This window comes from Choristoneura fumiferana, chromosome 4, assembly GCF_025370935.1.
Source record: "Choristoneura fumiferana chromosome 4, NRCan_CFum_1, whole genome shotgun sequence".
Lineage (NCBI taxonomy): Eukaryota > Metazoa > Arthropoda > Insecta > Lepidoptera > Tortricidae > Choristoneura > Choristoneura fumiferana.
Window position 1 is genome coordinate 5057657 of NC_133475.1, and position 26190 is coordinate 5083846.

Below are 26190 nucleotides of genomic sequence, written 5' to 3' on the forward strand. Positions count from 1 at the left end.
TAAAATATGTAACGTTTGATGAAAATGCCATTACATTACAGCCAATAAAAAGCACAGCAGACACAGCTTGTATTAAAAAAAATACCAATGAGACTAATACCAAATTAATTGCATAAAAAACAATGATTAGTATTTCAATATTTTTTATTAAAAATTAACCACTATCACCCCCGTTGAGTACCTTAGGGCCATTGAATAATCACGTAAACAACATTTTGGCAATTTTTGTGATTTTTTTAATTTATTAAAAATTCTGGCCGGTTATTGAATTGTTCAACTCATGATCACAGATTAAAAAGGTTCGTGTATAGTGTAGAGGTACCAACCGGAATGCGGTAGCGAGTGCAGCTGCACGGTGCGGTCGTGGCGCACGACGCCGACGCACCCGTCGGCGCCGACGAGCCGCGTGCCCGGCGCGATGGCGCGCCCGGCCGCCAGCGCCGCGTTCACCTGCGCCGTCATAGCGCTCACGATGCTGGCTGTGTTCACGCTGCTCGCCCCGCCCTGCTGCTAAACAATACGGTTAACAATCTTAGGCTACGTGCCATCGATTTAGACCCTAGATACCCTGCTAACGCTTAAAATGTGTCTTGCTACAACTGTGCTTAAACACCTTCTAAGCACAGTTGCGCTGTCAGTAACAACGCGTGCTTCGTTATCGGATCAACATGCCGAAGTGCTCCGTAAAAGGATGACATAACGTGTTTTCGGTAAGTATTATACTAGTTAACACTAATCATTGGATAGTGAAACAGCCCCTAAATGTGAAAGTTTGTGACTGAGTGAGTGAGTATGTTTCTTCACGCTGAAACGGCTGGACGGATTTGAATGAAATTGGCAAAAAGTTAGTTTATAACCTGGATTAAAACATAGGATACTTTTTATCCCGATATTCCCACGGGATCGTGATAAAATCTCGAACTAATAACCGCTGGGCTTAGAGTCATGAAATTTGGTATGTAGATAGCTGAACATCTGGAATAACACATAAGCTACTTTTTATACCGATATTTCCACGGGATAGGGATAAAATCTCGAAATAAAAACCGCTGGGTTTAGAGGCATGAAATTTGGCATGGTTGTTATATCAATAACGTCAAAGAAAACCACAATGTAATTTTAGGGAATTCCCACGAGAATTTAATAAAATCCCGGCGGGTAAACGCTAGTAGTTTTATAATGTAGTGAATTTGTAGCAAAATACGCCTTCAAACTCATTAAAACATTATTGTTTAAAATTAATTTCAATAAGTACCTTATGAAGATCATTTGAAACGTCAAAGCCATCAATTTGTTAAATATGACTGTCACGCGGCGTAAACTGAATTCTACTTAATAGGGATTGATTCAAGGTATTGTTTATTAAAAATAATCTTGCCTACGACCGAAAGCGCGATGGTCTATTTAGTAATGCCATAACCGCCAATCGCGCGAACTCGAAATAACACCTTAATTTTGGTGACATAAGGTTGCATATAACGAAAATTGAAATGTTCCTAAGTACATTGTGTTTTTGATTTTGCCTTAGTAGACACACGCGCTTGTAACTTAGCGATGGGACAATTTCGCAACTTGAATTTGTAAGTGATAGTGCATCTAGTCTAGGGTATTCTAAATCGATGTTACGTGCGCACTATGCGGCTAACCGTGCCGTCCCTCTTTATAATATCGCTAAAAGTGCGTATGTAGCCTTACGGGCAACCAGTGCATGCAAGTAGCGAGTTGTCGTTCATTGTGACGTTCTTAGGGGTTACTTCTCATTTCGTACATCGGCGATCATGCCAGAGCACGGTAGTGTCTGCTACTGTACCGTAGCCACGATAGATACCTGTGCGAAATGCATATGCTGGGACTGGGCGAACTGCAACGGCGGTCGCGTTAACTGCTGGCCCAACTGCTGCTGCGCCCCGGCGAACTGCTGCGGCCGTTGCAGCATGCTCTGTTGCTGCAGGACATAACACTAGTATTGTAGAAAAGTAAACTAAAAAAAACTGGACAAGTGCGAATCGGATTCGCGCACTGAAGGTTACGTGCATCACTAAAAAATCAAATTGACTAGATGTAAGTTTACATATTTCATTTCATAAAGAACAGCCGTAAACAATACGGTTCCTATATGGGGCCCTCTTATTTTCTTTTTGTCTTCGTTCTATCTCTGTAGCAGTTGAACAAACAAACCTCAAACTTGAAATGATGATAAGAGTAAATCAACAAGTAATAAAAATATTTCGCGAGCGAGTCGATCTTAGAACAAACTTTTTAAATAAAATAAAATAAAAACTTACAGACACCCTTAATTTTTATTGGTTTTTGTTGCAGTGGGAATAAAAATACACATCTTGCGTAAATTTCAGCTATCTATCTATGACGCTTAACGAGATAAAAGTTCTATTAAAAATACACTCACTAGATTTACAATTTGGCCCACTCTACATACAAAATTACCTATTACTGCATACGTTTGAGGGCCAGATTTCTAGCCGCTAAGTATATTTGTCGAGTATAGTACCTGTAAACGCGGTCCAGGGAAGCCCTGCGGGAACATTTGCCGCGGCGCGGCGGGCGAGGGCGCGGCGCGCCACTCTTCAGTCTTCACCTCCTCCCCTTCAAGCTTCACCTCCGACTTGATAACTTGCATCACCGACTGAACAACATACATAGTTAAGATTATTGTTCTGATTGCCTCATCATAACTTTTGTTAAGTTTTTTTTTCATACAATTATCTGGCCCGACCGGTGATCGAATCTGGGACGTTAAGCTTTGTAGTCGGGTTCTCTAACCACTGCACTATCCTCAGTCGTACTCGTTATAGTCCGCCATTGTCATTGCTATACATGTATGTATGTAAACTATTGTACAAAAACTTATAACCAAAAACATTTTAATAGACATAATCACCTACATGATACACTGTTAGCAATCTATTCTGAAGTTTAGTATATCGATATGTAACTAGTCGATAAATGAGAAGTCACTATAGTATAACATCTCAGAATTGCCGCGAAAATTCCTATCTCTGGAACTAACCTGGTACAGATGTAGTGATTCATAATGTTTTTCCATCGTATTTTGTCAAAAAAGTTCGTATTTATCTTGCTTTCCCAACTAGATCACTGAAGTTTACTGAAGTTAATGGAAAGAGCATGATATACGAACTTATTTGACAAAATACGATGGCAAAACATTAATCACTAGATCTGTAGCCACAGAGTCACCATAAATAATATACGTAGACTAACCGCTCCCATGAGTTTCAATTCCCCTAATTAGTCGTAGTAGTAGTAGTACTAGGGGTCAGCCCAAATATTTCAAAACAGAACTTCTAACGCTCTCCAGTAGTAATGCAGCCTTCGTCTTGGGCAGGGGTGCTGCAAAAGGGTGGGAGAAAGAGGAGCGGGTATAGTAGACGGCGGGGAAGTAGAATCTAAAATCATATTATTTCCCTCTCACTCGTTTAGGTCAAATGTGAGCAAAAGAGAGTAGTATGATTTTGGGTTCAACTTTCGTGCCGTTTAATGTAATAAGGAGATCTGGGTAATGGATAAGGAATATGAGGTTAGGGTAGTATGTTAGTTAGCGATGCCATGTGTTCTAAGGCGACATGTCTCACTTTTTGTTTTATACCGAGATGCATTGGTATGGTAATAGTCATCAAGAAATATATAATTTCCGACAGTATTTATTTTATGCTTCCTAATCTTGTTTTGTGAAGTAATCTAGACCTTTTTAAAAACTAAAGGAAAAACCTTAGTATAATCAAATTTCAACTCTATATGGCAGTATTTCTCAAATAGCAGTTCGCAATCGCAGCATCGGGCCATAAAAATAAAATACCGGGTCGCAGCATTATGTCACTGTGAACTTTCGCTCTGTGATGGTCGTAACAAAAATATTGAAACGTGTATTTTTAATTTTCCCTGCATGCACTAGGAGGGTTTAAATAAAAAGTAAATCACCATAGGGAAAAATTAAAACATCGGGTCTGGTCATAACTTAGAGCAACGCGGGCTTCCTACCGGAAGGGAGTAGCCTTAGCGGTAGATTACCTTTAAAATAGTTCTGGCGTTTGTTGCGGGGGGAAATGTGCACACAAGTGCAGTTCTGCACACTTAAATGCAAAAACAAAACTGCCAACTGACTATAATGACGACGTTAACACATAATAATCAAACAATACAATAATAATTCGTGTACAGATGACTCCAAATTCACACATTGACATTTACATCACTAAGTTGTTCATCGGCGAAAAGTCGGATTTATCGCTTGACCGATCCGAAATTTGTACGGAATAGCGGACTCGATGTTGGTAAACGAATCCGACAATAATGTAAGACTTTGTTGTTTAAATGTAATTAAATAGCAATAATAAGATAACAATTTACTTACATGTGAAATGTGACACCATCTTTTTGCAAGCTTGATGTCCCAGATCTTTTTACAGCAGAAAACTGAACAATTCGGCTTTTTTAGCACTGCAGCGTTCACTCGCGCGACTCGATTCGGTCTAGTTTGAAATCCAAGCGCGCCTTGTTTTATAAAATTCGTATGCCCCGTTGGGCTTGTACTTTGATAGAGGGGAACGCGGCGAATGGCTACTCCCTTCTTTAGGAAGCCCGCGTTGCTCTAAGGATCATAATAAAGATTGGGAAAAGCTATATAAGTAGAGGGGGGTTAATATGAGTTAAAGAAGGCGTGACGTGACAGGATACTGACCTGCAGCGCCATCTGTTGGTTGACGTTGTGTTGAGGCGTGGTTTTGTCGTCTTCCGGTTTACATTGTGTTGACTCAATGTTCTTAACGGATTTTCGCAGTTCGCTGTCAATCTTGTTGTTTGGCTTCTGTTCCTCCTCGCTGAACACCAACGAAATATTAGATGAAAACCAATTATTTATGATCATTTTAGGGTTATAGAAAGCGTGATTTATGAGCATGGAGACAAAAGTCGGATCTCTTGGTAATTAATATTTGAATGGACGTCTGTAAAACAAATAGATTTTAATCAAAATTTCCAGGTTTTTCCAAAACTCCAGTCCATCGACGCCAATTTTAAAGGAAAGAAAGAACGACATTTAATCGTTACATTAATATTTAAAAAAAATAGTAACGGAAACGGAAACAGGGACAAATTGTCATTGGTTGGTATTTTGTTGATTGATATCCCAGAAGGCGTATGTTTGCGAATTTCCGGTGGAAAATAGGAACTCACGGGTGCTCCCGCTTGACGTGTCGCTCGGGCGGCATATCCAGCTCCAAGCCGTCGAGGATGTGTTCGGCATCGTCAAGCGCGGCCAGCTCGGGGTCGTCGAACTCCAGGATGTTGAACTGCTCCCCGATCTCCGCTTTGAGAGACTCTAAAAGCTCCTCGTCGTCCTCGCCGCCCAAGCCTCGGAGGATATCGCCCACCTGCAGGTAAGTAAATATTATGCTCACTTGACATTATCGCTGAATTACTTGCATGAGTGAAAGAGATGTACTGTTAAGTTCCTAGCGTGAGCGATAGAGATGACAATTGCCTAATGCGAACACACAACATCAAATGAAGCTTTTGCGGTCTGACAGTGGCGACAGTTCGGTAGGAGTAGTTTTAAAGGCGGTAGCTGCATTTTCGTAACAGTCGTCAATTTGATGGAAATGCCTTATATACAGCAATAATTTTCAACAGTATAGTTAATGAAAAAGCGCTATATAATTAATGATGCTACACATTAATTTCTATAAATAAATTACACGAACAAAATACGCCAGTTTCGCAATCAGTTTACGAGGGAATAAGCCCTATTTGGACGATATTATCGTCCATCTCCCTGTTAACTACCGTAACTATATGGTAGGTAACTTGTTAGATACATTTAGCAATTCAAATTAAATGGTTTCAGTTAGCATAAAATAACAATAAAAAATAACCTTTTAAATTATTCATACCTCGCCAATATTCCCTGTATCTTGTTCCAATTTATCCATATCACCCATATCCATTTCATCATTGCCATGATCTCCAGGTTCTTGTTTTTGTTCGCTTTGCGCTGAAAATAACTCCAAAATTTTAAAATCTTTAGAAGAGAATTTAAGTCGTATAAAAACAGCATTTTAAATGAAATGTCGTTAGTTCACTTGGGAATGGCGCGCTGGGAAACAACTGAATGTTGGGCGCAGTATTCCATCTTAGTGTCGCAAACAGTTGTTCTTCTCCATTATAAAAACAAGGAGACTATGTCTTCAGTCAGCTTGTAGAACGATATGGAGGTAGATTCAGGTTCACAAGAACTCCTAGTCCTTATACTACAACTTAAGAATTAGAAGTTATTTTTTGCAATGCATGGGTATTTTTTTATACTACTATTTAGTTCCGTGTATCCAACATCTGGAAGTTGCAATTTTGAATAGTGTCAAGAGAAGTTAGAACTAATTCCTATGAAGTCACTGTCCTCTAAATAGCAATGCCAAAATCGTAAAATCGCAACAAATCTTTGAAATAAAAAGGTACTGAGATATTCCGTTTCTTTTAAATAACATTTGAAAAAACATTGTAACAGTGAATTGCTATAACGTCAATTAAGTGCATATACCATTGGATTGAGCCATAGGGTGCTGTTTCTGGTCCACAACTTGCTGTCCCTGGTTGCCGACGTTTTGCTGCATCGGCGTGCCGTCCGGGGACACCAGACGGTGTTGGATCAATACTGTAGAATTTGTTTTATTTGCGTTAGACCAAGGCATTTACCCCCTTATTCATAAAACTTAACAAGCCTATGTTAACTAACAAATGCTTTGTCCCTTTCTAACAAATACAAATGTCGCAGTGACAGATAAGGACAAACGAATTTTAGCGGCATTTTAACTAAAATAGGTTTGATTGTCGTTTATGAATAAGGGGTTTAGTGTATAGTAGTCAGTGCGAGTCAGATTTGCATTATATCCACAATGGAATAGAGAAAGAAAGACGGCGTTTGGGGTAAATGGTTTGTGTTCGTTTGTTTCTCTTTTATTTAGACCACGATCTATAAGGTTGTTAAATAGGTATAAATTCATTCTATCTTAGAATTATGAGTGAAACATATGAACATTTTCAAATTATAATTTACATCTATGAATTATTTTTATACCCGACTGCCCTGAACTGTAGGTAATCAGTAATCAGTCATTTGCTCAAACATGGTATGTACAGATGGATCTTCTACAGATTTATGGAGCTATTACACGTTGTGAAGGTTAACGTTGTTAACTTACGCTGATGATCCGGGCGCTGTCCGGGAGGCAAGGGAGCGCGTGGCCTCACGGTGACCGGCAGCGGGTGCCGGAACGGTTGCCCCTCCGGGCCCTGCTGGACGCCTTCCTCGCTGGCTGCTTCTGATAGACAAATACTGGCTATAGATAGTCGGCGCTACGCTAACTTAATCGAGGGGAGAGAAAAGCGCTTTATATTGTTAACGTTACTGACACTAACACTTCTTTTGTTTGTTTTTTACGAGATTGTATTGTGAAGTAGGTAGTTGATTTCAATAAAATCATGTTACTTTCATCGTTCCTCCATCTTTGATCCCGAATCTTTAACGTACTGCGTGACGTCACCTGCATTAACCCATATATGCCCAGTGGGTTGTTTTTGTCTTTGTCTAAACTTAATAATAGCCGTAATAAAATTGTCATACCTTGCATACCTATTTTTCGGGACAAAAACGACCCACTGGGCATATATGGGTTAATATCTGGCGCAGCGGAGCGTGCAAAAATATCTGATACGTCCTACCAGCCCCAAAAATATAGTCGTATCAGATATTTATGCACGCTTTGTTGAGTCAGATATTGGTGCTGGTGGCTGTACATGGACGTGTGTTGCGCACAAATAACATCCAGCAAACATATTTGAAAAATCGATGTCATAAGTATAACTCACGTCCAGGCCACATCTTTTCGGGATGGCGCTGCAGCAGGTCCCTGAGCTGTCGATTGATGTCCTCATTATTAGCGTAGTGCAGCGGAAAGCGTTGCGCGGGGAAGGCGCTGCGGGGCGCCTCGGGCGCGGGCGCGGGCGACGGCGGCGGCGCCTCCGCCTCCGGCGTGCGCAGACGCTGCATCGCTGCTTTACCAACAATTGCAGCGGTCAGAGAGCACTTTAAAAGAGGTACTAGTGAATCAACGGAGTCGCAAGTTCGCAACCATGTCACGAAAAAGTTATATCTATTGTCATCGCTTTACTTGTTTCTATATCTAATCTGTGTAACCGAAGGTTCCCAGAGTGGTCCGGGTGGACCCCCGGTGCGTGGTCTACGGGAGACCAGACAGGTCCCAACTTTGAATGAAAAGAAAAAGGGGGTTTTAGGAGTTTTGGGAACATAGTAGAAATGTAGCGGCAGGGGTCTACCGAAAACAGTAAAACTTTGTTAAGACTTTATAAGAGTGGTCTACGAGAATAAAAGTTTGGCAACCTCTGCCTTATACGATCCCACATAATGAAGACACTATTCTACAATTAATTACAGGTCGTAAGGTATCCAGTGAGGAATAGTTTTGATTAGATAGTCAAATTTTTATAAGATAGTAAAGAGGCTGTTTTTAAGTTTTGTTAGATAGAGCGTCTCCTTTTGTTATCTATTCAGCTGGTCAGATCAGAACAGATATTGTCTATCAAGCGGCTGTAGGCGTACACTTGCTTACCGTCAGGTGATGCTCAAGCTTGACTTCTAATTCCGTATGAAGTAATTTTAAATCTAATAAGTATAATGAAAATAGTTCACGCTGTTGTTTATAATTTATTTTCATTTTTAGAAAAAATAAAATATGTAAGACGCGAGAAGCTGCACGACATAAACACAAATTTAACGGAACCCCTAGCAGTATATTTTTTTATCATCTATAACAATGTAGGAATATTAAAAGACGTAACGAGCCTCACAACCTCTTCTGCCAACCTGGATTTCACTACCGCATAGCATAATCTGTAACCAAATATATATAGGGTACTAGTAAGTGCCGTGTTGACTGTTGGTGTCGCGGCGGCGGGGGCGGGGGCGGGGGCACCGCGGACCGCGGACCGCGTACCTTGCACGCGCTGGTCGTGTATGATCTGCTGCTGGTGCTGCGTCTGCTGCTGTCGCAGCTGCTGCAGCTGCTTCCACTGGCGCTCCTGCTCGGCCTCGCGCGCGCTGCGCTGCTGCCCGCACGCGCGCTCCTGCTCCTACACGCACCAAACGTCACGATACTCACTAGTCGCCAGGATGCTGTCACTACCCAGGCGGGCCTTCGCTGTCTGAACGAAACCCTGTAGCGTCGCTAACTGAGCTTTCGGAGTTCCGTCAAAATTGGAAACCCTAAGTGCTTCGTGCTGAAATTTGGAATGTTCACGTTGATTAGTCACCGGATCGTTTGTGAGTGAGGGACTGATGCAAATTAATATAGCTAGTAGTACTCATGCATTCCAAATTTCTACGCGACTGAGTTATTTTGTAAAATGCTACAGCGTTGACGGAATCCGCATATTCTGAATGAATACTGTAGTTGTTTTCATTCAGACAGCAAAGTCATTATTATTAAGTGCTAAATTGCTGGCCAGATCTTTACGAAATTAAAATATTCAGTGTATTAAATGTACAAAATAAGATTAGAAAGAATCGCCATATAACCTCGCCTACCTAACCCAAATAAATTGGTCGCTATCTACAGCCGAAGCATACCTTCTGTTCACATGCATTAGATCCTTTTTAAACACGATAAATGTACTAAAATTTACATACGAAATTGTTGCCACCATGTGATAATTACAAGAAAAGTGACATTTACGGGACTTTTACGTCGTACTCTAGGCGTATACGAAAACGATGGACACTTTACGCCCTAGCTAACTAAGGTCTGTAAACCAACAATATCTTAAAACGAATAGACCTCAACCTTATTTAGAAGGGTCTTAATGTGCTGCATATTAAACACATTGACAGATTTATTCAAACTGAAAATTTTTAGTGAAGTTCAACATCCAGCGATTCTATTCTAGTCTTAGTGGAATAGCTTTTGTCGAGTAAATGTGACATTACGTAGAAAAGTCCAAAATACTATGGGGGAGCAGCTAATACCCATCCAAAAGTAAATAAGCCAGTGATATTACTAGCTTACTAATGGAGATAATAACTAACGGCTTGCTTCCTCTCTGTAGATTAGATAGATGTTTGAATAAAATAAACTGATGATAAGTTTGACGGCTAACCGAGAATTTTGTACGTAGTCTCCCAAATATTCAAGACCCGATTCAAATCTGACCAACAATTTTAATAAGAATTTTGGGACTATTATGACCTCTAAATTAGTGTGACAAAACATGCTTCAAAATATTTTATTTTAGTGTTGCAGCGCACAATGGTCCCAAAAGTTTATCTGTACATTACTTTGTGACATACTTCAGGTAAGTATTTTAATCTAAGTTACATGATACTACCACCTACTTAGAATCCATGCTTGATTTTGTCAATCGTACGTATCTTCCAAGCCAATCCATATAACATAGTGAAACCCTGAACATTACAATATTCAAACTATATACAAAATGTGTGTAAATACAAATATTTGGAGAAATACTTTGAAATGAAAATTTAGTATTAGGTATTGGTACAAAAATGAGTTAATATTATGATTTATTTACAAACAAAAAATAATGTCTTAGAGTGTAATATTTGTTTTAAACTTATATGAGATTAATAATTAATTCAGAATGAAAGACGTTATAGTTAAAAAAAATACTTATGCTATGTTACAGGAACAACCTGCCGACAACATCACGAAGCTTTATACAGCAGCGTAACAAGGCAAAGTAAAGTGAACTACACCGACGTGTTAGAACTGTTAGCACACCACACCCAGCCACCTGCGCCGTGTTAAAGCCAACAACTACCAAGGCAAAGCGGAAATAATAATAAAAACAACATTACGGCAACCGAGGACACGAGTCCGGGAGGCGGTTTATGGTTCAACGGGGGTTCTGCCCTCGTCCAAAATAAGCTCAAAGAAAATAAAATGTTCACACAGCTTACAATGCCATTTAACAGCCAAAAATGTTGTTGGGTGATTACTAATTTGGATTAAAGTTAAGAGTGCGGAGACCGCGAGGTGCAAACGCGCGATCACCCAACAATTCTCGAGCTCGCATACACACTCACATCGGTTGTCTGTAGTGTACCTATACTCAAGTTATATTACGGAACTGGGCAAATTACAATAAAATATACATCAACAATAATAACTTTGTCGTACAATTAATCTGTACGAAAGAGGCGTTCTGAAGTTCAACAAGTTCTGAAGCTGACGTTTTTTATATTAATAAGAAATCATGAATGATAATTTATGTAGCTTAGTGTACCTATATTTTCTTATAAAATAACAGCCCCTTTTAGGGAAACTTGGCAAGATATCATCAAAAAAGAAGAGTCAATATAAAACGATTTTTTTAAACGAGCAGTACAAACAACATCAAATTAAGTAACTACTTTGCTACATACGAGTAAACATCAAAGAATATATGCAATGATTTTCATCGAAATTAAAACAGCTAAGTTGATGTTTAAAATAGTTGAAGAATAGGGCTTACAAAGGTAGAGTATGATAAGTGTTGTGTGTGATGTAAATCCCAAATATTTTAGTATTTTTCAAACTTTGGAAAAACTGAGATAAGCAAATTAATAATGCAATAATGTTCTCAAGTGTACAGTACAGTATAATCTTGCAGTTCCAAGTCTTTTATAAGTTTCGGGTAATACCTACCCCTATGAGTGTTTTGGGATGCACACAAGTGTTATAGTAAAGTAGGAGTGCAGTGTACTTTATATTGTGACGATTTGCGCTTTGTATCGTAAAAAAGTAACAGGTTTGTTTTTTAAAATCAAACATTTATTGTTAATGTTTATCTGATTTTGAGATGTTGATAAGAATTAGTAATACGGCCCAATTCAAACTTAATGACGGCTTGAATATTAGCTATACGCCCCACCGCCGAGGCTGATACGTCCTTTTACAACAGGGTATCAGTGAGAGCGGTGACAGGGCACATAACTAAGGCCATGTACGCACTATGCCATTAGCCGCGCGGTTTTAGCATGCCGTCCCTTTTCAAAGCATATATTAAAAAAAAGACGGCGCGCTCAAACCGCACGGTTAGCCGCAAGCGACGTAGCCCAATATCCGAGCCGCAACCGAGGTAGCACTGCCGGGCTATACTTGAGTCATTTTTCGAGCGTTCATTTTGTTTTGTTTTTCGTGGGCACAATTTTGTTCACATGGTAGAAGATTCTGCTACAGTTACCAGGTTATCTATTAGAAATACGGGACGTCTACAAAATAATCGAAAATGTCATCAAAGTCTATGTTGAGGTTGTAAACCTTTGTAGATTTATATTGGCCGCTTACACTTTAACTATTAGAATATGTCTAGTTAGCTGTCTTTCGATATGTGTCTTAGTTCGTATTGTGATGAAAATATAATGTTTTAATTAATAAATAATCGTCTTCTTCGTCATTTTCAACAGTCTACAAATTCTTTTTTTCTTTTTAGTTGTATAATTTTCCATTTGTCTTTATCTTTTCATTTAAAATTCACATGTTAATTTTAAATATCGTCCGATGACATAGAAGTTAGTTGTGGTTACCTATAATTAAATAAGCATCTACCTGGAATGTCATCGACTAGATATTAATGTTTTTGTATGATGTTGACGATCCTTAATAACTTAATAAATAAATAATAAATGTGACCACGAAAACTGCGGCGGTTAAAACACTGGAATAATGACCCACTCAGGCCAAGCTAGCGAGTAGTGTGTTGTGTCGTGTCATGTCTGCGTAATGCTCGTGCGTATGCGAGTAAAGTTCCGCGCGGAGTACCGTGGTGGTAACGGACGGCGTGGCGGGGGCCGCGGGGGCCGCGGGGGTCACGGGGGTCGCGAGTCTCGGCAGCGTGCGCATGATCTCGGAGGGCGTGAGCACGCGGATGTGCGCGTCCGCCTCCACGAGCCCGCGCGCGGTGACCGTCACGTTGGGCGCGCGCACCGGCTCCCGCCGCTCCGCCGCTGGCGCCGCCGCCGGCGCCTCCGCGCCCGCTTCCGGCTCCGCCGCGCTCGTGCTCTGTTGCGCCCATTCATAACCACTAGCTTAGAACGGTGCGGAGTTTGCGATGCTCACTTGTTTAATTGTAGATGGTAACCGCTAGCTTAGGACGGTGGGGTCTTTACGATAGTCATTCATTTGATGGTCGATGGTAACTGCTTGCTTAGAACGGCACGAACTTTCCGATTGTCATTTGTTTAGCGATAACTGGCGATGTTTTTTTTAAAGGATTGGATTATCATCTTGAATATGGTTTCCTGAACTACAAGAAACGTCCATTCATAACTACTAGCTTAGAACGTTGCAAACTTGTCGATTAATATTTGTAAAACTATTAAATTCATCTATTTATTGTCCTTAAAGCTATTTAGTCTTGAACTATTAATTGTTCGCCTTAATATGGTTTCTTGATTTATAGGAAACGCCCATTTATGACCGCTACTAGGATAGAATGATGCAGACTTTTCGATTCCGTTTACAAGTCAACGGGTATAATGTTTTAAATCATCAGAATGCAGCTTATTTAATTGATCAATCATATTTTTCTTGTTTTACAATACCTACATATAACATGTGTAATGTAATGGTTACAAAAATCTACTAAATAATACTACAAATAATATGGTTTCGTAATCTACACGAAAGTTCTATATCATAAAGCTTGCAATTAATTCAATTACCACGTAGATTAACACAGATAAAAAAAACTATTCGCACATTTCGACTTCATTAAAATTAAATCATTTTAATTGACTCCGTATTGTCCTGTTGTCGCCCATATAAAACGCTGTAGGTATTGAATATTCGAGCTACAACCGTCAAAGACCCGCACCGTGCATTTAGCTTTTAAAAATACTATCGTTTCCGAGACTAAGTTTCCAAAAGTCTTTTTGGAATACAGGAAGGACTTCAGGTTCACAGGCACGAAAACAAAAACTTAATAATAGCTTTGTCTCTGGAGCCTACGAATAATTCTTGGCTACCCGCTTCTTTCGTTGTAACTAATCATACATTATATATGTATCATTATAACAATTATGCGATATACGACACCATTTTTCCCGATACACATAAAACAATGGGCGAACTTAAATGACTAAAAATTTTAATTTACATTAAAATTTCATGCCAATTGAAATTGTCAGCCAGTGTAATCTTAGTTATCTGAACGCCTCAAAAGATTGCAACTCTAATTTATTTATTCGTTTCTATTTTTGATAACTCTTCCTTTTGATTAAACACAGAAATGTGCCATAAGCTGTGCAAGTTCTCTCGTCCGATTCCTTTAACTGTTTTCAAACATATTGCATTTGCGTGTTTCTAATTTTAGGATCAAATAGAGGTGAAAATCTTGGAACATTACTGCGACATTCAACATACAACTACCGATTTAAGGTTGTAATTAGTTAAGTAGTCGCTATGGTCTTAGAACGTACGATCCCGATAAATTGATATTGTGTTTAAACTGCCAACAATATATTTTCCACCAGATCTTTACTTATATTTCTCCTGTAGTATTAAATTACTCATATGAGTAGCAAAACGTTCGAAAACCATAAAGGGTACCGGACTTAAAGGCGCGGGTGCTATTCTTTAGCACAAGCGAGAGAATCTACAGCACCCGTGATAGCACATCTTAGCCAGTGTAGCCGTGTATCGTCAAATAATTTCTATTAGCTCCAATCCCGACGGGATTTTCGTTTACATCAATTCTAAATTACTGAAAGCGACCAAAATTTTGACATAACGATTTTTATATCAAAGGATTTGAGTGCTGCCGGCACTGTCAAAGCAAGATTTCACTAATAAAAACTAACAAATGTTAAAGATTTGACAGGAAATGTTCGCAAATAGCACTAACTCGTAATTTTATTTGCCCTAATTTGTGACATTCCTAAAGGAAAGAAACGTTATGCACTTGCATTATATAGTGAAAAGATAAAATAACAAAAGTACACAGCATACGCTGACGTCTTTCACTTAAATTTTACAAGTTAAGTACGAAAACTATATTCACGGATTCGACAAGTGTTAATCTGTCCACTTTAGTTGTTTTTATATTCTGAAATCTTTTTATATCCCAAGGGCCACACACTTTCCCGTGGTTATAGTGAACCGGTGGAATGTTGCGGCATAGCTTTACAACAGTCCGGCAGCCTCATGGTATAAAATGTCAATGAATAAACTCGCGCCAGTCCGAGACACTCCGCAAGCTAAACACGTCTTCACAATTAAAGACAAGTGGTAAGTGAGTTGGGTTAGCACACAGCACACGGCACACACCACACAACGTACCTGCTGGGCTTTCTTCATGCGGATGGCGCTCCGGTTGTCTCTCGCACGCTGGAGGTACGGCGCTTTCTGTTCTGATGGTAAAGCGCGCCATTTCTTTAGGATTTGCTTGCACCGGTCCACCCAGTTGGGGAACTCGGTCTTCCACTCGGGATGGTTTGTGTTCGCGTATAGAACGGCTGATATGGTCGCCGCGGGACCTAGGCCTGCACACGCGGAGTATTTAGCTAGGGTTGGGGTGTTTTAATGAGGCTGCAATTGCTTTTCGATGTGCGAGTTTTGACGATTGAATATACTTAACACTAGTTGCCTATCTCCCACGGCAAGCGGAGCGGACTCCGTGCGGACTCAGTTTAACTTTCAACGATCCATGCTAGTATTATAAATGCGGAAGTGTGTTTGTATGTTTGTCCGTCTTCCGCGTCGAAACGGAGCGACGGATCGACGTGATTTTTGGCATAGAGATAGTTTATGGGCCAGAGAGTCACAGTCTTTTTATCCCGGAAAAATGCACAGTTCCCGAGGGAACAGCGCGCGGTAACCGAATTCCACGCGGGTGAAGCCGCGGGCAAAAGCTAGTCAACTTTATAAAAGTTTGAGGAAGTACTTCCATGGGGTGACACTATTTACCGGCCCGGATATACCGACCCGATTTTTCGTGTATACGCTCATAGAAACTTATGTCTGTTTGCCATGACATAAGTTTCTATGGGCGTGTACAGTCAGCATCAAATATATAGTAGCCGCCAAAATGGTCAAATAGTTCGGCATGCGATACAAAACATATGGCGTGCCGAAGTATTTGAACACTTTGGCTGCTAGGATATATTTGATGCTGACTGTACACGAAAAATCGGGTCGGTATTTCCATGTCGGTATTATCCGGGTTGCTAAATAGTGTCACCCCTTCCATGCAGCCTAACGATGGAAGTTAAAGTGAGTCCGTGCGGTGTCTGGTGGAAGATGAGCATGATGCTGACAGAGATTCAGCATAGAAAACAGCAAGCAAATAATGTACCAACTAATTTAGGTTTTTTTCAGATTATAAGTCTTCGAATATGGTTTAAAACGAACGGTATGACTAGCTCACCACGCAAAGTTTAACTTTTGGAACTTTAACGAATCGTTCCCTCTACATCCTCTTTTATATCCATGGGTTATTTGTTGAGCACGTCAGGGTAAGGATCATATAGCTCGCTCAGTCAGTGCACTATGATCCCCAAAAGTCTAATCAGATTTGTGGACAATGTAAATATAGTTATACTTATTTACAATTAATTGACCAGTGGTGCGTAGTGCAGGAACTAAGATTAGATTATTCTGACGCAGAAATGTTCAAGAAATAATTGGGTTTAGACTTTTAAAACAACTTACCCAAAAAAACATTTTCTTTTTCTAATTGTACACGTATCTAAAGCGCACCGTTGTGAAAAAGTGTACCTTCTAAGAAAATGTACCATTTTAGAAAGGGCGTCTTTTATTTACCTTTAAATATTCTTAGTAATATACCATTGAGCGTTTTTGATTTTAAAGCTAATGTTATGATATTTTTTTTTGTTTATAGGGAGTCTTTGTCATTCGTATGATACGCGTCTTTACTGACTGCCTGTCAAATAAGGTCAGCTTAATAGGTACTAATTTATGTAAGAACATCGGCATAAAGGTATGTTCACACTGTCCACAACGTCTATCCGAGTAGACTTCACAAATGCATTAGTTTACTCACTCTCATCGGCGCGCATCTTCTCAGCGGATCGTTGGTTGTAGGAAGGCGGCGGCGCGGAGGGCTGGTCGCCGCCCCACGCGGCGCCACCGCAGTCCGAGAACAGCGGGCTCAGGGCACTGTTGCTGCTGCATGACAAACGAGACGTCACTTAGACCCCGTTAGAATACAAGTGGTTAAAGCTTACTAATGGAGCTTGAGGTCCCGGGTACGATCGCCACGAATAATACGAAAGATTGTTAGAGTCCTAGACGTTTAGTAGGTTATTATTCGAGCGTTTCAACCGGTTCAATTTACGTGGTCACATAATTATTAATGGACTGTAGATTTTCTGACATTTTCAACTATTTTTTAGACGTCCCTTACTTGTACACGATGACCTGGAAACTGTAATAGAATCTTCGGCCATGTCAGAAAAAACGTGCCCACGTAAATCAAACGGAATAAACGCTCAAATAATGACCCTATACTTAGTTTGGATGGGTATTTTACTAAATGTAAACAAACTTCAGCTGCCAGATTTGGTACATTCAAGGTTTTACAAGCTTGTCAATTCGAATTCGTACAAGCTTTGCTTGGTTGAGACTGTGTAAATTGGTTTAAATTGTCTAATGATAATATGACAACTGTCTATGATCGTCTTTCCTCATCCAGCCACTGCCAATAGTCCTTTTAAGGCCATTACTCCTATGAGTCGCAGGGCGTCCCACACTACGCTTGCCACGCAGTTTCCACTTTCGAACTCGTCGGTTCCAACAATTATATTATCGCTTCTACGGTAGACGTGATCAACCCACTGCTTCTTTAGCGTGCTAATTGCTTATTCAAAAGCATACCTGCTACCGCCGCCGAAGTCATTGTGGTACGGCGACGCGTATTCCATCGGGCTCTGCAACTGTTGCCGCTGCTGCGAGTACGGTGTACCCGACATGGAGTTTACGTACGACACAGACGATTCCTGAGATTCCTGTAGAAAGTCACATTGCTCTAAGTTTGATATAACTTCGAGTCCAACACAGAATCAAGTCGAACTGTTTCATTTTGTAATGATATAAAACTTTGCAACAACTATAAAACAATGGGTTGCGCGGCAACCGCGTTATCTATAGTAATACCTCAATATCTTTTCGTGTTTTAGCCCTACGTAGAAGTGTCACAGCATTCGTTGCCGACTGTCAAAGCAGACACTTTTTCAGGTGTCGCAAACGCACATGTGTAATGGTTCTAACATTATCACAGCGGCTTTACGCCATAATCACGATAACATGCACTCCCGGAAATAAAAGCGTCGCATATCAAAAGCCTGTACCTCAAAATCGGTATTTTTTTCTGTGTGAACTTTTTGAACAATATTTCAAGGGTCAATTTGGCTGACGTATTCATTTGATATACGGGACTTTTTCAAATTACTAGCGTTATCTATCAATCAAACTGTGTAAGATGATGTTAGAGACATATAGGTCAGCATAACCGCTAGTCTACATACCTGCGAATCATCAGTAAGCACGCCCTTGAAGATCTCGTCGACGTCGTTGCTGTCCATATCAGGCAGTGAATCGCGCACCATTGCGTCCAGATTCACGCCGAGCAGGGACAGGTCGTCCTTGGGCGATATCGTGGATGCTTGCGATGACCCGCCCGTTTCTGTACACGCAATATTACCAAAATATAAGTTAAATGGGCCATTTTTTATTTTGTTGTAGTTTCTTCATTTTGAGTTCCTCATTTTATACCAAATTTTCAGTTTAGTTACGAAATTTCCGTACATTTTGTGTAACTCAATGGACAAATTTGTAGGACATAGTGTGAAATTGGGCTTACCATAGTCAGAATAAGTAACTTTACCAATTCACCAAATTAGGGTTTTCACGGAGGTGAAATATCGCTAGATGGCGTTAGTATTGTGAGGTCCGTTTGACGTTTGCTCGCGATTGGCTAAATAACTAAATGAGCCAATCGCAAGCAAACGTCAAACGGACCTGACGATATTAGTAGCCATCTAGCGATATTTCGCTATGAAAACCCTCATTGCATTGAAATATGAGAAAAGAAAGATATCGACAACAAAATAACAAAAATGGCCCAAATAGGTTCTTTACCTAAGTAAGTCCCCGCTGAGCCGCCTCGTCGAACTAAATCATGCCTCATACGCCTGTCTCGCGAGGCGGCTCGCTCAGTGGGGAACCGGCTAATCAAGAATCTTAGTCCTCCCTGATGAGTGTTGACATATACAGAATTAAATCGAAGCTCCAATCCAAAAAAGACCTTGTTGCATAACACGCAAAGTAGAATATGCCATGTCAGGAGATCGATTTTCAAATAGTCGATGACAAGAGACGGCGTGGCTATATTTTGAGTAGAAAATTCCAGTAAAAAAACCTTTACAGGGGTGTTCAAAATAACCCAACCAATGCGGACTCATTTTAGAACCTTTTGTATAAAAGGAAAAGACCTAAGCGATAATCGACTCATCAATGACCAGCCCAAACTCTTATAAATAGAATGCTAGAACAGTCCTAAAACATCTCACTAATATTATAAATGCGAAAGTTTGTACGTCTGTTTGTTTGTTTTTTATTTATTTGTTACTTCATTACGTCCAAACCACTGAGCCGATTCAGATGAAATTCGGTATATAGATAGTTTAGGTCCCGGAGAAGGACATAGGATAATTTTTATTCGGAAGATTGCATAGTTCCCGCGGGATAGCGATAAACGAATTCTGCGCAGACGGAGTCGCGGGTAACGGCTAGCCGTGTTTACATAAAGTATCCTTTACGATGTAGACAAGGACTTTATTGCCTGAACATTAAGGTCGTGTATACATATTTTTGTCACTTTGGCTATATTCATTTTTTTGTTGCTGACAGTACTGTACATAACCATCTCGCATAACCGGCACGGGAGGGCGCCAAATATATCCTACTTCCATGAGATTTCAGTAACGTAATGGTGGTACTTACCGCTGCTGATTGCCTCAGTCTTGGTGCTGTGCACAGTGGGTATAGCGTCAGCGGCGGCAGGCTGCTCTTCGGGCGGCTGCGGACCCAGTATCGCATTCTTCAACGCCGTGGAGTCCTCGGTGTGTTTCAAAACTCCATCTTCTGGTTCAGTCTTGATTTTTGTATGGTTGGAAGCGTCGTCTTTCTCCTCTTTCGATTTTAACGATTGCAAACAGCCTATTTCCTCCTGTGTAAGTGAATATGGAAAATATTGATGTGTTAGGGCCTTCCCTAGCTGAAGTGAATTTGCACGGAGCGGGTGGACGCGTACTGAAAAATATTATGAACTAACGGCTTTTTCTCAAAAATGTCCGTAAAAGTTGACATTATTCTTTACATATCAGAACTAATCAGAAGGTGAAGTGCATAGTTTATGGTCAGCGAAAAATTAAAAAGTTAAAAAGAATGCAGGCGCGCTAGCTCGACAATAATAAATTAACGCGCCTGCAATCAGTCACAATTTTTTTTTAAGTTAAGAAGCGTATGGAAATGTTGGCACAAGTCGTATACAGCCAAGTAATGGCCGGAATCAGATATTTTGTTGGAACTCTGGACTTTTTTTATTGGGTCTGGAACAGCTTGTGGTGTTTTCGGTGGAGAAATACACCTGCAGTTTATTTTTAATGTTAAAAGGCGGGAAAGCATTATTATTTTGAGAAAAAGTTTATTCTATGTCAGAATTATTCGTAATTTTTGAAAAAAGCTTTATATTAGTCTCGGCCGGAATAGCAATTGTTGGCTTCGTTTTAGTTAAACGGACTTGCAAGCTCGTCCGTTTAATACTCATACTCAGCCAGCAATTGCCTACATCCAGGCCACGACAATAATCTACTATTGCATGTACCCGAACCCGCAAGCGTACGCCCGCTTCGTGCCAACTAGCGTAGGCCTTTAAGATGTGACTCAGTAAGTAAAACAGCGTATTGACAGACGATAATGAAGGTAGATCCAATTAGAGGGTATAGAGCCCTTTCTTGGCCTAACAATTATAGAGCAGTTTAAAAATTACAATTATTGATTGAAGTCTTCTAAACTCTACTTCACAAAATTAGCAAAAGCTGCATATATCGTTGTACGTTATTTTTATATTTCTATAGTTTTTCACCCAAGCAAACAAAATCGCAGTTCAAAAAAAAATGACTACCAACTTACCGAATTCAAATTGATAACGTAAGAACTGTCATTGTCTTTGAAGGTGGTGAGCGCGGCGAGCACGTCCTCGCCGTCGCTGTCGGAGTTCTCCAGGTCTATCTTGAAGTCCCTCAGCTCGCGATAGCCTTCCGGCGTGCCGGGCCGCGCCGTGCCGCCGGGGCTCGCCGACGGGTTACCTGAGAAAAACAATATAATGAATCACAAGTAAACCGATCTTCGTGTTTAGAAGCAAGTTTAACATTTAAACCGTTTATTTGTGAAGTTATGAGTAGCCCGGCCGAGTGGCAAAGTTTGTACGATTATTATACTTGATGCAGCTTTGGTAATGTACTCTAACCTCATACTCTCGTCATGCTCGACACTAGGACAAGTACATTATTATATCGCTGTTGTCCGCAATTTAGTCTGCGCTTCGCGAGATTTTGATAGGTTAGGTCGCTTTCCCGGGATATAAACAGTCTAAGTATGTTAATCAGGGATTGAGTACTGTAGCTTTCTATAAGTTAAAATGAATCAGTTCAATACTTCCAACGGCAAACATACACATTAAGAAAGTTTACCTCTTTGTTATCGTAATTTTTAACTATTTATCATATATACCATTTCAATATTTCATTCATGCAACTCGAAGCATTACTCCTTCAAAACCCTATCAATGAGCAACGTCAAACCATTACAAAAAACACACGTGTATAAGGTATTAGATTATTCGTGCATTGAAGTTTAAAAAGTTAAGACATAATAGGGGCACCTACCAGTGGAGCTGACAGCAGGCTTCGCCGGCTCCAACAGCTCTTTGCCAAAGAACGCCTCCTGCATGTAGGAGGGGAATTGTTCCATCAGCTTGGATCGCGGCTTTCGGCGCGGCTTGCGCTTGTTGCCCGGCGACTCTAAAGAGAACAGCCGACTTTAAGATAATACCAAAATCAGACAACTATGAATTGACAAAGACTACGCGATAAGGTGGTATAAATACTATTTGAACTCGAAATATCGGTTCCCAAAAAGCCAAATCTAAATTAATTTGTTGAAGTATTCTTCTCCGCAAGTAATAACAAAGTCCAACAGATACGCATGTAATTTAGAAGCAAAACAATTTATTTAGCGCGCGAGTACATCGATAAGCCCTGTATCATGCATCATAAGCTTTTCACTCTGCTGGACATTAAGCCTCCCCTAAATCGCACTATTTGAAAGAAAGAAAGAAAGAAAATACATTTATTCACAACACAAGACACAACAATAGTATTGAGTACAAATAGACAACACGTAGGAAAATATGTGTCATTGCGGTTGCGAATCGGACACTGGCTCAGCATAATGCTGAAGTGTTAATAATAAACACCCCAGCGCTGATTTTCAGTCAGCACCGTTTTTAACCTATTTGATTTTTATCTTCGACCTGTCACATCCAGCTTCTTCCAGCCACCTTTAAACAACACCTAACGTAGACGAACTTTTATTTGCATTTCTTCGTCGATTCCATCACTTACCAACAGGCGAGACTAAGGACAAACGCAAGAAAATTAAGTGTATAACGAACCAAACTCCAGATTTTTCAGATTTAGAAATAATGTTTAAAAGATTTGTTACCTCCAGACGCCTGCGTCCCATCGCCGTCCTTCTCATCGTCCGCCTGCGTCTTCGTCGTCTGTCTCTGTCGGACCACGAACCCGCCAATACCGAGCTTGTTCAGGTTCCGCTGTCTCTTTCTCCGCAGAACTGTCAGTCCGGACTCAGTCGTATACACTGTGAACCCTTCAGGGGGTGGGCCTTCGTTTACTACGTTCCATAGAATGCCTTCTTTGAGATTTGCATTTGATATGCCTGTGAGTAAAATAATGGAAATTTCACGTTATTTTGGTAGTTTACTCTATAGGTTATACATATTAACACATTCAGCCCCAGTAACACAACATCTGTGACTTTTTAGTTCTTACTCCTAAGCCAGTGACACGTATTTGTGACTGCTGTGGGACATCCGTAGGCATAGCGTAAGAGCTTAGTGGATCATCACATCACATCACATTCGGCTCCGGCAACGTTCCGCTAAGCCTTTACGCTATGCCAGCCTTTAAGAGGTACGAATTCTCTTGACACACATGCGTGTTACCGGCGCATATGAGTACGAATTTTTGATCATAAACGTCAGTAATACAACGTTTTTGTGATCAAACCGGATCAACCGAATTATGTTACGTCTGTGACTTCTTAGTTCTTACTTCTATGCCAGTGACACCAATTTGTGACTGATGTGGGATATGCGTAGGCATAGCGTAAGAGCTTAGTGGATCAATGCAGGGGCCGAACGTGTTAACATTCTTCCGCGTTTTATATTTCGTCACTACTTTGAAAAAATCTCGTATCTCAAATCAATACGTCAACAAAATTGACCTTTGAAATAATGTTCGTAAAGTTCAATTAGAAAAGTATCCATTTTGAGATACGGATTTTTCAAAGTAGTGACGATTTTATCTTCTGTTGTAGTCCACAATAACACTGTTATCTCCCGCATTAATGGAAAATACCAATACAAATGTCTTGAATAATGTTTTGCCATCGTATTTTGTCGGTAAAGTTCGTATTTATAAGTGATAAAACAGATATATTTTTCTAATGGAAGGTAGGAAAGAGTACGGAAGAAATATAATTATTATTATTGCTTGACCTCTAACAGATTAAGCTCAAAATGCAGCATAAAATTTTAAAGACTCTTTACTTTCTATAAAAGTAAACTCTAAGCATCATCTCTTTTCAGTATTTACCGAGACAAAATAATGATGAAACGCTTAATATTGACAGCATAATGGGTAGAAATAGTCTCGATTGTAACATACCCGGTTCCTCTTTAACTTCAGCCGTGCTGTCCGGCTTGGAGTCGTCAGGCATCTCGACGTCCGCGTTCTGAACCACTGTTTCAATAGATGCCATTATTTCTAATCCACAATGCCAGCGTGGACACACAAAAACTCACATTAGACATTGTTACATAAGCAATAGATAAATAAAATAATAATATATATACTAACATATGCGTGGGGAAGCTGAGAAACTAGGCTCAAAGGTTAATCTTTGGTGCACTTTAATTAATTATACATTTTTGTTATCGTTACCTACTGAACAGACAAGGCGTCAGAAATCTGAGCAATGATCATAATAGTGAACTATAGAATTAAGCAGTATCATACAAAATACTCTCAACAATCGCCTTTTAACTGCTATAGCAGGCTTGGTGGTGAAAGATTAAGCCGATGAGAAGCGGTTAGCTAGAATTCCGTACGCAATACAATTCTGTGATAATAAACACAACAGAACTCACCAGCGTCTTTCTCAGTGGTCTCGTTCTTGAACCTTCTTTTTCTCCGTGTGTGAGTGATGCCCATTTCGGCCTCGAGCTGTTTCATGTGGTGAGCGCCCCGCTGGGACAAGCACACATCATCTACGTAGTATTCGCCGCCCAGTCCTAGAGTTAAAGACGAATTTAGATTTGTGCCTGTAGTATTCGGATTCCGTCAATAATAATTTAAGCAACTTCAAATGTCAATAACAATAATAATATTCCATTTATTACAAGAAACTTTGCGGCTCGTACATATTTATTTGCTGTTAGCATCGACTTAGAATACCCTAGATACCCTGCTAACGCTCAAAATGTGTCTCGCTAAAACTGTGCTTAAGCACCTTCTAAGCTTAGTTGCGCAATCAGTCACGCGTTACTGCAAAGCACGCCTGCTTCGTTATCGAATCAAAACATGCCGAAGTGCTCCGTAAAAAAGTTCAAAAATAATACATTAGCGACGTTGAAAAGGAATGGCATATCGTATTTTCGATAAGTACTAGTTAAAAGCTTTATAATGTAGTGAATTTGCGGCAAAATACGCTTTCACACTCATTAAAAACGTTATTGTTTTAATTAATTTCAATAAGTACCTATCTTCATTTGAAACGTCAAAGCCGTCAATTTGTTACGATTGTCACGCGGCGGCGTAAACTGAATCCGCCTTAATAGGGATTGACCGAAAGCGCGATGGTCTTATTTTGTAATGTCGTAATCGCCAATCGCGCGCACTCAAAATAACACCTTAATTTTCGTGACATAAGGTTGCATGTAACGAAAATTGAAATGTTCTTCAGTACATTATGTATTTTTGATTTGCCTTAGTAGACGCACGCACTTGTAACTTAGCGATGGTACTGGGGATTTTTGCGACTTGAATTTGTAGGTGATAGTGCATCTAGGGTATTCTAAATCGATGGCCGTTAGTAAAATCTTATAAGCTAAGTAAGTGTTAGTTTTATAAAAAGTATAATTTAAATTATTTAAAGGACCCTTTTCCAATAGTAATATAGTCATTAAAATTAGTTTAAAAATAAAGAAGCTACGACCGAATCTTCACCACTCATAGATACATTTTATGTGGAAGATAAATGTTATGCCGTCTCTGTTTGTTGGACAAAGCAAACTGAGACGGCATTACATCTATGTTAAATAAAATTTATCAATAGGTGTAATAAGCTCTGAAGGTATCATTCCGATGTTGGCGACTGCAACCGAGTCGCGCGACCTCGTGTTAACAATTATGCAATTAGTCACGCGACGCGGACGCTAGCATCCATCAGTGCTTCATATTAATTCATGCTAAGCATGGATCGCGCGACCCGTCGCGGTCGCCATCATCGGTATGCTATCTTGAAAGTAAATTACCGAGCGACTGCGGCGTGGGCATCTGAGTGGGTCGCGGCGGCGGCGGCGCCTCGATGGCAGCCTTCGCAAGGTGCGGCGGGGCGTGCTCGCGCCCGCGACATAACAGGCAGTTGTAGCTGGCGGGAAATTTTATAATTAGTACACCGTTCGAATAAATCATAAGATCAACATTCAATCAACACGGGAAAGGTGTGGGTAACGGACGCCGAAAATTAGCAGCAATCGTGG

At 40.2% G+C, this 26190-nt stretch overlaps 1 protein-coding gene across 1 annotated transcript in view; it reads right to left on the minus strand.

Annotated features, from left to right (window-relative positions):
* Positions 1 to 26190, minus strand: part of LOC141427306 (uncharacterized) — a 67366-nt gene that overhangs the window by 26062 nt on the left and 15114 nt on the right. Inside the window, 22 exon segments of the mRNA XM_074086631.1 lie at positions 327 to 510; positions 1829 to 1945; positions 2510 to 2644; positions 4718 to 4856; positions 5212 to 5408; positions 5928 to 6028; positions 6572 to 6685; positions 7233 to 7352; positions 7900 to 8085; positions 9045 to 9180; positions 13032 to 13106; positions 15384 to 15586; positions 17107 to 17231; positions 17940 to 18070; positions 18590 to 18747; positions 20067 to 20292; positions 21258 to 21433; positions 22013 to 22147; positions 22851 to 23084; positions 24095 to 24169; positions 24577 to 24720; positions 25963 to 26078. Of these exon segments, the coding sequence (XP_073942732.1) occupies positions 327 to 510; positions 1829 to 1945; positions 2510 to 2644; positions 4718 to 4856; positions 5212 to 5408; positions 5928 to 6028; positions 6572 to 6685; positions 7233 to 7352; positions 7900 to 8085; positions 9045 to 9180; positions 13032 to 13106; positions 15384 to 15586; positions 17107 to 17231; positions 17940 to 18070; positions 18590 to 18747; positions 20067 to 20292; positions 21258 to 21433; positions 22013 to 22147; positions 22851 to 23084; positions 24095 to 24169; positions 24577 to 24720; positions 25963 to 26078 (3227 nt within the window).